Below are 13,499 nucleotides of genomic sequence, written 5' to 3'. Positions count from 1 at the left end.
TAATTCAACTGCTTTATTCTCTTCAGTTATTAAAGGAGTAGTTCACCACTTTTCAACCCGTCTTCATATAATAGGTCCTCACTAATGTTCATGATAAAATATCAAAAAAAAAAATTACTCAGTCCAAGTCTCCTAGGAGAGCGGTTGGAAGTTCAGAATCCATCGTCTTGTGACATCATCATTTTCCACCCCAAAAAAATTAATCAATATTTTTGAAAAAAATATTTAGATTTTTATTATCGCGAGAACAATGGCTTCTTCCACTTTAAAATTGCAACTTTTCAGGAATAGAAAGCCTGCAGTTTCTATAAGCTGGATTGGCAATCGATGATGTCACAAGACGATGGGTTTCTGACCTGCCCACAGCCCTCCTCTGAGAGAAAAAAAATGTTTAATCCTTTTAAAAAAAGTTACAGGTCAGGTGTAAACGTTCCATTAACCCTGCAAGGCCCACTATCGCTTTTTGGACACATTTATATTTTATCAAAAACATTTTTAAAATAATTAGTTTTCCTGTTCCTTTTTCACCTATCACAATTAAAGTATTAAGTTACATTACAATGCCATTGGCTACGATATTTGCGTATAAATACCCCCCACAGAGGCTGAGATTCACACCACTTCAAGATCTCTGGAGTCCAGAGTCTGGACGAACAACATCTCGCTTTTTCACTGAAGCTATTCCTCACAAAAACATAAGTAAAATGCCTGTAAAAAAAAAAATCTGGTGATCATTAGAATGTCTAGAACATGTACATATGTTATTGTGTAAAATATCCACCAGATATAAATTAGAGCATGATTTGTGATTTATGTCTATAAAACATTAAATTTTCCTGTCCAAAGTACTCCTACAACACCATCTGAAAGGTTTATTTCATTTCTTTGCAAGTAGAAATTAGACAACCTTTATGCCTAATGTCAAGCACTTTGGACTGCCTTTCAGGTTAAATAAAGGTCTCAATGAATGAACAAACAAAAACCATTTGGGCAAATAAATTTGACTTTATTCAAAGATTGAATCATTCCTATAACTTGTAGGCTATACAGTAACTACAGAGATATATAACACAGTTATACCAAATCGTTCAAGAGTTCCGAAACACGTGACAAAAAAAAAAGAAAAGAAAACAGGTAAATTTATATAGTAACAAAAGCAGGGGTGGAAGAAACAACAAAGACAAACAGAAGAAGAACATGAACAACATGGCATCATGGGAAGGTAAACAATGTGGTGTACAAACTCTCTAGCCATTGTTCTGTGTGTTGGTGGCAGTTATCCTGGAGGATATGCATGCCATGCAGAGTCAGTGGTGGTCGGACAGGCTTAAAGCTTTAAGCTATGACCTCAGTATGTAAACTCAACTAAGCACAATGTCTTCGTTAACTGAAGGAAAAAAAAAACAGGAACAAAGATTTAAGCGTTGTGAGGCCACACACACTTAAATGTACAGATTGTCAGACAGTTTGAATGATATACAGTAGAACCAGCAAAGAACCGGTTCCAGAACCAGTGCCGGTTCAACTTCCTTGGAACCTTGGTTCGTTCTTGCGAACCGGCTTGCGTTTCCACCAGATTGAACCATGATTGAAGAACCAGAGGAACCGGGGATTTTGTGGTTCCCGTTCGGAACCAACTTTTTACGGTTCGGAACCAACTCCGGTTCTCGGTGGAAAAGCTCACCTCTGGTTCATCCCATAGGCGGGGAGGAAGAACCAGAACCGGTTCTTTGCCGGTGGAAAAGATACTGTAAGTCACACTACTATAGGGCCTTCCTGCATGTGACTCGCAGCCACAAATGCACTTATGTGCAGTTTTGTGTCTATTCTTTTCTTTAGTGCATGCAGATGTGTGCGCTCTGCAAATAAAGGGGGGGGGGGGGGGGGGGGGGGGGGCACGAGCACTTTATTGCTTAAGATCACCTCTGTTCTTGGGAGGCCCTGAGAAAACAAAGATCTGACCTGGTTGAGATGAAGTGGATCTAAATTATCACATGTTTCCAACTGCCTATAAATTAAGATACAAAATGAAGGTGTTTCAAAAAAGCCGTGTTTTCAGATTCTTTCCTGTTTGCATTACTATGCGTATGATTTGGTTTTAAACAGGCAACAATCCAGGGCTGAGTCTCCCAAGAGAAACTCAGCACTGAGAGAACATGATCGCTCCCTCCCTCTTCCAGACCAATACAAGCCCATGTTAACAGTGACAGGGACAGTAAATGCTTTGAGACAAACCCGCAAGGCACCCTGTAGACCAGTGTTTCTCTACCACTGTGCCTGGGGAACATTGGTGTGCCCCTGAGAAGGTTCAAGTGTGCCCCTTGAAACTGCTCGAAAGCCAGTATTGTATTTATCATTTAAAAAATGTTTTAAACAGCAGATCTAAAATGTTTTAAACAGCAGATCTACAAGCACACACCGCCTCGCGGTGCGAGGCGTTGTGTGCTTGTAGATCCACTGTTTTCACTACTGTTGTGCGACAGCCTTGTATGATGAAGCAGGGCTTTACTTGGAGAAGAAATGTACAAATTTGAAACTTGGAGATACAAGGTTTCTTCCCGACAGTGAGGATATTCACACCCCCGTATTATGTTGGTGTGCCCTTGGATTCTTGGGACATGAAAAGTGTGCCCATGCAGAAAAGAGGTTGAGAAACACTGCTGTAGACAATATGCCTTCCGGTTGGTTCCAAGACTTCTAGCGGAAGTTGCTGCGTTTAACGGAAGTTGCGTTGGGGGGAAAACCAGGGAAGCTCACACGGCGGAAGTTGAACGCTTTCTTTCTGCCTTATATTGTCACCAGGCTTTTCTCTTGACAGAGGAGTGAAGCCTGGCTACGCGAGGCAACCGGCAAGGAAGAACTGTCAGTATTTTAAATTGTATTCACATTTCACTGGTCCGAATGTGTCAAATGCTATCAAGCAGTCACAGAAGAAAATGTTTTCCCCCCCGGTCCCATTTAGTGGGGAACAACAGTTCTCACTATCTTTGGGTATTGGAGAGGTGAGGGAGCCAAAGTAGATGTGGGCGATATGGAAAAATACAATATTTTCCTAAGCTGTATCACGATACACAATCTTATCATGATTCTTTTTCATGTTGATTATTATAGATATTTTTCAAGTTACTTAACGGTACAACCACCTATAAGGTAACAAAAACTAAAAGAAAAAAAAAATCCTTTTGGGAGGTCTAAATTGACCCTTACAAGTATGTAACTCTTGACAGCATACACATGAAATGTGTAGGGTACATGAATGGACCCTTATGGGTCCATTTGGTTTCATTTGTATACTGTCAGAGTTAAAGGGAGACCTTGACATTGTAAAGATTGAGAACTACTGATTTAGACCAAAATGCAGGTTTAAATGAATTCTGCAATGAATCTCTGTATTAACAATTCAACAGGATTTCTTTATAAGGCTCGCTCATTGTATCACGATATGTACGATATCTCTGAAAAGGCATATCGTGGGGACATTGTATCGTCTCAGAGATATTTATCACCATATCGCCCACCCCTAAGCCAAAGCGAGACAAGCAAAGTGCACAGGCTGCCAACTAGGAAACATTACAACGGCAGCAGAGAGGGACAAGCAAAGACCAAATCTAGAGAAACTATAGATACAAAAAATAAAAAACCTAAAGATATGTTGTTTGAGAAAGGGGTAAAATAAATAAATACAGATATTGCACTGGTTTTAATTTCTTTGAAAACTGAGCATTTCTTAATACAGTGTGTGTGACAAGACAACAAGCGTTTGTAAAATTGTACATTGACATTTCTTAATCATCTTATGGGTGTGTGTAGAAGACAGATTCACTGTGACCGTCACCATTTAATATCATAGAACACAATTATTGTGTAGGGGCCGTCACGCTTGGAAACAGAATGGGTCATCATAGCTGTTATCAGTAAGCAGTATAAATAATACTATTGATTCTATGGCACAATCGACGAATCTTGGGTTTCATACAGCATGTAAAAATATAAACACATATCGAGCAACGGCCCATACACAGATATCAGTAACGTCAACATGTGATGCTCTGCATTAAAGGGGAATTTCATTCATAATCCACATGTACAGTGCAAGGCTGTTTGTAGATTTATATTGGGGGGGGGGGGGAGGCACCCCCTTTATATATCAGAAATTATTTGAGCAGTTCTCCCATCACCCCAGTATATCAATGAATTCAGAAGAACCATGGTCTACACCAGGGTTCCCCAATAGGCGGCCCGCGGGCCATTTGCGGGGCTACTGTCTGGCCCACACCAACCCCAGTAATAATGGTGGTATAAGAGCAGCAACAACACTAGTATATCGCCGTTGTCGGCTGGAAATCGCGTATCTCCAAATTGGTACGTTCTTTCGCAAATCATAAAAGGCCGTCGCACAAAAGTAGTGAAAACAGCAGATCTACAAGCACACAACGCCTCGCACCACGAGGCGGCGTGTGCTTGTAGATTGGCTGTTTTCACTAGTTTAAATAATTTAAAAAATGATAAATTCAAAACGAACGCTTTTGGACATACAAGATTTTCTCCAACGATATCTGAACTGTTGCTGGAGTAGCAGGAACGCCGCCGTCGCCACGGTCGCCCCCTGCGATGTTGTGGCCCTCGGCTTGGTACCCTAAACATAATTCGGCCCTTTCGGGAAAACTAATTGGGGAACCCTGGTCTACACAGTATACTGCATTTATCACTAAAGGTGGTGGCGTGCTCAACATGGGTGACCCATGTATGTGTATGTTAACCTTGCGTCACATGTTTTTGTGTATGAGGCGAGCTAAACGTGTGAATGGAAGGGTGTATTTCTAGAGCAGACTGTGCTAGAGACCAAAGCTAGACCTAACAAACTTTACTGCTTTTAAAACACTTTCTAAAAGGAGTACACATTCATAGAACATTCTCTCCATTATTTAGTATTGCATGATTGTATTGCATTATAAATTGTTGTGTTTAATAATGCATTGCAATCACACATTCGTAAAACCACATGAGGACGGTTTTCTTATATAAATGAGATGTAGCAATATCATTAAAGGACAACTTTAGTTTTTTTACAACAAGGGTTCATATTTTAGATTGTAATTAAAGAATATAAAAGATGAGTGTTAAAATTATTTCATTTACTTCTTTCTATTGTTTTAGAGATTCTTATTTCAGTGGTTGGGGGCATGCGTACAGGTGGCTAAATATGTCATTTTACACAGAATAAGCCCATTCCCAAGATATAACGAAACCTTTCATGGTTGGATGTGACTTATGGGGGTGTTACTGTATGTTACTGTAAATAGCAATAAAGAAACTGCTGGCTTATTGTGTCTAAAAAGACATATTTAGCCACTTGAACGCATGCCCCACATTTTAACACGGTAAACTCGATAAAACAATAGAACGAAGCAAATGAAAACATTTTAACACACACTTTCTCTTTTCTCTAATTACAATCTAAAATATGAACCCTTGTTGTAAAAAAAACAAAGTTGTCCTTTAACTCAACAATTCTTGAATTATAAACACGCATTTATAAAATTTGATAAAGATGGTGTATAATTACTTGTGAACGACTTAACTGTTCTTATAATGAACGTGCTTACAGTGTAATAAAACTACGGTATATTGTACTATACGTCATGTAGACATGTACTTTTTTTTTTGTCAGAAAAGAAATCCTGCTTCCAAGTTTTCTCAGCTTTTATGTGCTGAAGTGAACCCCGGAGTGGTCGCGAGTTTAGAAACTCTACGCTTGCTAAGGGAAGGAGCGCTCGTTTTCAACAGCGTCTGCAGTTATTGTCCACGACATTGCAAGCGGCGCGAAGGCCAGCGGTCCTTGGTCCTGCTCTTCGCGCCCGAGAGCCGCGGGCGCGAGTGCCCGTGAAGAGCGGGCCAGGGCCGCGCGGCCGGCGGAGCGCCGCGCGAGTTACGAAGCCGTGGTGAATGCAATCGTTATATTTATGCCCAGGCCGTGACTACAATGGAGCGCTCCCTACCTCCGGTTCAGCCAATCACAAGCTTCAAAAATGAGTGCGGGGCGTGGTTTTCCCTTAGCAAGCGTAGAGTTTCTAAACTCGCGGAGTGGTCCGTATGGATAGACTGGACGTTTCACCAGCTCTGATAAAATGTGGAAGAACTTCGGGAAGAGAAAGAAAAGGAAAAGGCTCAGCAACAGGGACAGGACGATAAGCGATATTATCGTTTATCATGAAAAAAAAAAACACCCACGATAATCGTATCGTGGAGATTTAATTTATCGTGATATCGTCCTCCGTCATGCACTGGGATCAATTCACCTTAAGATTTACAGAGCTGCATATCCGGTACCACTTAAACCCTCTATAATTGATAAAAGGTACTCATAATATACGTATTTAATACAGATTTTGTTCACTCTCTATCAAATGTCTTTGCCAAAAGAATAGCCTATCTACAAGCTCACAACGTGTTGCGTTTGTAGATCTGCCATTTCTTGGAAAATGTTCCGCCCCAGGATAATGGATTCTGACTATCGCGATAATATCGTAAATCACGATTTCTTTTGTCACAATAATCGTGATATGAAATGTTCATATCGTCCCGTCCCCAGTCAGCAATGACAAATAGCTCTTTAAAACAGAACAACCCCACTTCTGTAACCGCTCAGACCGAGATGATCAGCGAACTATTAATCCCGGATCATAGTCGGGTCCGCGGTGGAAGGCTATGCACCGCGGTGTAGTCTTTTCGAGTCTTTTTGAGTCATGAAACTACAGCGTTACATCATTCCTCACGGTGGAGAGCTTTCCACCGCGAGTCCCAACACATCTCTCTGTTTTTACTATCAGACAGACAGGCTCTACACCCCGTTCACTGATTGGTCGACCTGAACCGGTCTAGACGGGGTAAAGGACTTCACCGTGGGCCGTGACTATGATGGCCTGCACTTATTTTCTGACTTGAGGTGGAAAGCTTTCCACCTCAAATTTGCGGTGGATAGCTCTCCACCGTAGACTCTGATCCGGGGTTTACTGTTCTGATATGAATACATGGATCAGTACATATTATTACCCCCTTCCAGTATGATAGTCATCCTTAGGCTTGGAAGTAAAGTGTAGTCTTTAGTGTAAGGGAGGAAGCTGTCAGTAACTATAATACAAAAGCAATACACTAGTCTGAAAACAGAAAGCCTTGACACCAAGTCGACCCTGAAAGCACACAGCAATTCTGCTTTCTTCTTCCATAATAAAAACTGCACGTTTTCCCATTCGAATGGCAACTCCTTCCTCCTGCCCTTCATCAATTAGTTTAGTGGATTCAGGTGGTCACCCCCTCGCAAGAATAATCTCAGAAGTATGAAACAATGACAACCAAAAACAAAAAAATAAAAACATATCACACAACGCAGTTCAGTCGTGTTGTTGAGCTCACAGCTCAACACTGTAGCTTCTTTTTCTGTTTAACAGCGTCGCTTTCACCCAAACCGGTCGCTCATTCGTTTATGACCAATTCAGGCGACCAAACACATCCCCCCCATCAAACCCAAAAGACGACGGTTCGATGACCCCAATCCTCCCGGAAGAAGGGAAATTATTTTAAAACAGAGGGCCTCTCTTTCCACTTCCCTTGCAGACCAAGCTTTGACATCCAGGCATGGAGAAGGATTTTTCCACCAACCGTCCTGCAGCCTCGTCTCTCTCTCTGCCCCGCCTTCCCACCACTCGTTCCAAAACCCCAGGGCCTGGAGTTCAACCTCCACGCCTCTAGGAGGAGCTGTCTGTGGACTCTGCCGCCTTGGAGGGGGTCTCCTCCGAGGGCGTCTCGCTGGAGATCCCCGTGTCGCCGTTCTCCGGCCCTTCGTTCAGGGACATCTTCTCCAAGGCTGTAGCAGAGGACGGACAAGTGACAGGAAGAGAGAACCATTATTTTCAAGATTACTCCCGACATAGTCTCGCGTAGCCAGACAACTATTCCACAATATCTGAATGCTATATAGAGTCTGGAACAGCAGCTCCCTAACGGTGAGTAATGGAAACTGGCATTACCGTTCAAGAAAATATATTTTAAAATGTAATTTCTGCTAAGCAGCAAGCTAAACATGCTTATATGATTTTTATTTATATAATGATAAATGTGTGCGATGTGAGACTGAAACGGAAGTGACGAGGGGGCTTCACTTCCGCTTCATCTCGCACTCATCGTTTCTATTTCCCTTTACCAGACTGTATGCCGGGAGCATTTGACCAAATCGCGGCGGCAACAGTCTGGCCACGCGAGACTACTCCCTACATAATTCCCAAATTAATAAAAAAAAAAAAAGTACAGAGTGAAAGATCGTGTAGGTAATGACAGCTCAAGCGGTTAAACATCTGAAAACACAAATTGACATGAATCCAAAATACACTGATGATCGTGCTGTCAAACGATGAAACTATATGGTATCTATGAACAGGTTGTGGGGGTCCCTGCTTCATCTCTCTCTCAACAAAGGGGTCCTTGGCCTGAAAACGTTGAAGACCCCTGACATAGGGGTCAGTACTGTTATAAACCTTAGCACTTAGAGTCTGAAACCAGATAATGAAGGTTATTCAATGCTTGCACCAGATTAATATTGCATGCTGAAAGCATCAAAATAATGTGGTGGTACCAGTGTTGATTTTGTGGACTAAAACTATGACGAAAAATGTGTGTCGACTGCGTTTTTTAAAAACTTAAACTAAATAAAAACTAAGCTGTGATGACTAAAACTAAGACTAAATATATTGACAATTTCGTCAACATAAAAACTAGACTAAAACGTTAGGGAGGGACTAGTGGAGAAGAGAGTCATTTAATGTTTGGTTGCTCTCAGGTGTTGCATCTCTCAGCTTGTAGATCTTCTATTTTCAGCACACAACCAAGTGTAAAATCATTCATTACGATGCCATCAAGGCCTGCCAAAATGCATTTCAGTTGACTAAATCAACTGGAGATTTAGTCGACTAAAATTAATACTTTTTAGGTGACTAAATTATGACTACAACTAAATTACATTTTATTCTAAAGACTGACTAAAACAAAATCAAAATCTGCTGTCAAAAACAACGTGGCGGTACCCTGCGAGGCTGTGTCCGCGTGTCCGTTGTTGGCGCGTGCCGCTGCGCTGCTGTCCTCCAGCTCGTCCAGATAGAGGCGGTAGCGGTGGCCGCTCTCGTCCTCGTACTCCACGTTCTCGTCGTCGCTGTCCACCTCTGGAGCCACGTAGACCACCTCGAACTCTATCTCCCCCCTCTGGAGGGGAGGGGAACACATACACATGCAATGAACACACCCAGTCAACAAGCGAGTGCCGTTTTTGCACCACAGTGTGATAGTGTATGTTTAGTGAAGGCTCTGTGGTACAGTAGGTCTGCTGCAAAAACCAGAGGCCTGGAGTTTGATTGTCTTAAAGGACCAGGTCACCTCTGGGACAACCAGATCTTATTTTATTGTTGTGTGGGACACAATCAACACAATCCTGAATTATTTTTTGTGTTCAATCTGTGCTTTTAGATATGTTAGTATTTCAGCATGCTACAACTGGTCATATGATGCATTTTGAAATCGGCTGAAATACTAAAATATCTAAAAACACAGATTGAACACAAAAATAACTCAGGATTGTGTTGATCGTGTCCCACACAACAATAAAATAAGATCTGGTTGTCCCAGAGGTGACCTGGTCCTTTAAGTAGCAGCTCTTATGCCTCAACTTAAAGGCCTGTCCATACTGTCTCCGACCACCAAACATTTGGTCACTCACATCTTCTGAAAAGCATGACCCCGAATTATAGTTCAGAAAGCTGCACGTCTGAAAGTCAGAGACGGTATGGACAGCCCTTTAAGTTAAAGCATAAGAGCTGGTACTTAAGACAATCAAAATAAAGCCCAGAGTGTTTATTTCACTTTAAGGGTGAAAACCTACGGGATTTTCCTTGTGCTAACAAACTGATTTGCAAACTAGTAAACAAGATGCCTTTGTTAATGGCTCCTTTCGAATAATGATTTGACTGAGAGATTGGCCTAATTTGTTTTATTAATCAACTAATAGTTTGCCAAAAATAGGTTATGTTATGTTAAATCAGACATTTAGCACCCCTACAGCACAAATGGAATGATCCCGTCTCTTGCATTTCTTTTTGCAGGATTCGACTGAGAGATTGGCAGTCGCATCAGACTGAGTCGACTGCCAATCTCAGTTTTCTTTTTGCATTATTCGACTACCAGTCGACTAGAGGCCAATCAGATTCGACTATAAGATCATTAGTCGGGGACAGGCCTAGAGTTGTCAAATTCTATCCGAACCGACATTTAGGGTAGGGTAGGGCCTAAAATGTATGCTAATTAGTCGGGCCGGGGCTCGGGCTCAATGAAAAAAGAAAATATATATATATTTTTATTTTATTACTTTTACTCTGTGATAAATTCATCCCAAACCCGACCTGACCAGACGTTTTCAGGCTGGGTAGGGCCTTAAATGTATGCTAATTTGGGCCCTAATTTCATTTAGGGCCCAGTTAGAGCCGGGCCTTCATTTTTAGGCCCGTTGAGAACTCTAGACAGACCGAAGCTGAACCAAGCACCTTGTAACGGTTCAATATGAATACATGAGTACCATTAGAGCCCTAGTATTCATCCTAGTGACGTTTAGTACAGACTTACAGTATGATTTGCCCACATTTAATTACAACCCATCATTAGGGCTGTCACGATATGACATTTTACATGACGATTAATTGTCACTCAAATAATTGGCGATTAACAATTTAATTGTGTTTTTGTCGTTGATAATTACATTTCTGTTTGGCTTTTAGGCTTTGAAGTTGTACATGGTAGATATGACACATAACCTAAATAACCTAAATATACAAAGAAATTATTGACATATTTGACAACTTACTACTTAAAAAATAACTTTGATAGTGGAAATAGCCGATCTACAAGCTCACAACGCGTCGCGATGCGACGCGTTGTGAGCTTGTAGATCTGCTATTTCCACTATTTCGGAAATTTTTCAACATTCACGATTATGACGATTATGACAAAATAATTGCGATAATGTCAAATAATCACGATTAGATGATTATGTAATAATTGTGACAGCCCTACCCATCATAACATTTCTAAAATCTCCAAAGTCTCCATATGGTCTTTGTACCTGCTGTGAGAGGATGGTGACAGCCTCCTTGTGCTTGGCGTCTCGCAGGTTGATGCTGTTGACGGCCAGGATGGCGTCGCCCACGTGGAGCCCCCCGCAGCGCTCAGCGGGCTGGCCGGGGTGGATCTCTGAGATCAGGATGGGCACGCCGTGTTCCTTTCCTCCCTGGGTGAAGACAAGACACACAAAGGTTAACGCCTGCCCTCCATAATGGCGGTGCTCAACTCAACTTTTGAGTTATGACCAGCCCATCACATTTAACTCATTCTGTGCCACCTTTTCACCACTAGAGGGCGCCCAATGGCCATAGAATGCTACATTGACAAGTGCTGGTATATGCACAAGCCCTGTGCAGCCATGACTCGCCTGAACACTTTCCTTTGTTCATGTACAGGAACAGGATGAAGTTAGCTTGAAGTTAGCTATTGACTACCAAGCATTTTAGAAGCCCTATTTTCGGCGATTTAGCCATGATTAAACCTTGCACACCTCATGGATATGCATGGAACAGAGAAAATGAGCTCTAAAGATCCTGGATTGCATTGGAGTGGATGGTAAATATCGGCGGCGCGACGCTCTCGCGGGCCGTGTAAACAGATGACGGCCGGCAGCGCGAAAAAAAAAACGAAAAAAAAAAAAAAAAAAAACAATTTTACAAAAACATGTTTTTTTTTTTGTTTTTTTTTAAGCCGAACTAGTTCGGGATCGGCACCCTGATAAGGACAAATAAAGCCGAACTAGTTCGGGATTGGCACAGTAAGAGTTAATAAGTGACTTATCAGTGTGTTCTAATACACTACAACTGGTATCCAAAAATGTACTAGGAAAATCTAAGCCTGCTTCCAGACCATAGACCACGCCCACTCTCAGAGTGGACTGTTTCTCTGGTCTGGAGCTGAGTACATGAATTGGCAGTTATCAGCCAAAGTTTTCGGCTGATCCAATGAGCGCGGGGGGTGGGGGTGGGTCTAACGAATATCCAATCCGCGCCGCAGCCCGTTTTTTCAAGCTACGTCATCATCAGAGCGGCATCATTAGAAGACGAGGTGCTCACGTGGAGACCTGTAGTGATTGTTTTTTTTTTTTTTTTAAATCAAAGCACCTCCCACCCTCCTCCCTTCCAGAAATCGCCCACAATAGGGCACAGTTTCAGACTACTGCGTGAGCTGAGTCTGAGATCAGGCTAAGGAAAATCTGGTAGTTTCCAAATAGTATTTGATTCAGTTCAAAGAAGATGACTCAAAGCCAAAGGCGTGACTAAACAGAAGTCACACAAGCTACGTCTCAAACATGTTGTTCTACTAGGTAGCGAATTCCCTCAAAGCAACAGTGCCGTGGTTGTGCCTGAAGGCAGCTAGACGTCTTACCGTTATGGAGATGCCCAGACCCTCGTGATCTTCTTTGCCCAGCACCACCTTCCTGATGGGGCCTACACCCTGGGTCTTCTTCAGGCAGTCTGGGTCCTGAAACCAGACAAGATACATTTATTAATATTTACATCCATGTCACTGTACCAGTGGTCATGTACAGCCCGATTAACTTATGGTAATTACTTTGTGTACATGCACTAATTTCAATGGAACTTATCAGTAACCTCATTGTTTACAGTAAAGAACCAATTGGATTGAAGCTGCTGACTGGGGGCCCAGGCAAAATGAGTGATGGTTGATGTCCAAATGAGTGTTTAACTCTGAGTGTACAGATTTGTACACTCTAAGACATGGGTCTTCAACAGGGGGTCCTCCAAATCTTTGAGTGATAGAAAGTTTTGTCGTTTCGTCTGGAAACGTCTTTATATCAAAATTGACGTTCCTGGCGTTTCTACCAATAAATAATAATCAATATTACTATTTTATCGCCAGATTAGCAAAAACACTACATTACCCATAACGCGTTGCGGCCGTTACACAACACGCATGCTGCACGTTCGCACGACGCGCGCGCAGCCCTGTGAAGATCCCCTTCAGTGAGGCTCCATTCTAAGTGAATGGAAAATGGCGGCGGGTTGTTTACATTTGTGCTTATATAAAGCCACACTGATGGATTATATTATGCAACGTTAACGATCACACCCGCGGCCGTCACACAGGCCGAGGCCCGCACACAGTTCCATTAACCCTATGATGGCATCCTATGTGTTAACCCATTTAGTGCTCCAGACATGAACGGGTTAAATGTCCAGCGTGCCTCTCGCAGGCTCCATACGCTGCCATTCTCTTATTTTGAAGGCCAGAAGTCCATAGCGTAAACACTTCCGGTTTGACGTCATGACGTCATTCAACGGAAGCGATCGTCACCCCATGCCGTTGCTAAAATGGCCGATCGTTGCCTTTGTTATTAC

At 42.3% G+C, this 13,499-nt stretch overlaps 1 protein-coding gene across 1 annotated transcript in view; it reads right to left on the bottom strand.

Moving 5' to 3' along the window:
* Positions 1–2,462: 2,462 nt before the first annotated feature.
* The window catches only part of gopc (golgi-associated PDZ and coiled-coil motif containing), a 29,783-nt gene continuing 18,746 nt past the window's right edge, over positions 2,463–13,499 (bottom strand). Inside the window, exons 6-9 of the mRNA XM_080744541.1 lie at positions 12,526–12,621; positions 11,159–11,323; positions 9,078–9,252; positions 2,463–7,864 (exon numbers count right to left, since the gene is read on the bottom strand). Coding sequence (XP_080600667.1) covers positions 7,746–7,864; positions 9,078–9,252; positions 11,159–11,323; positions 12,526–12,621 — 555 coding nt within the window. The 3' untranslated portion in view covers positions 2,463–7,745. The remainder of the gene's footprint in view (positions 7,865–9,077; positions 9,253–11,158; positions 11,324–12,525; positions 12,622–13,499) is intronic.

The sequence above is a fragment of the Nannobrachium achirus genome (assembly GCF_963921795.1).
Source record: "Nannobrachium achirus genome assembly, chromosome: 16".
NCBI classification, from domain to species: domain Eukaryota; kingdom Metazoa; phylum Chordata; class Actinopteri; order Myctophiformes; family Myctophidae; genus Nannobrachium; species Nannobrachium achirus.
This window is presented reverse-complemented; position numbering and strand designations above follow the sequence as displayed.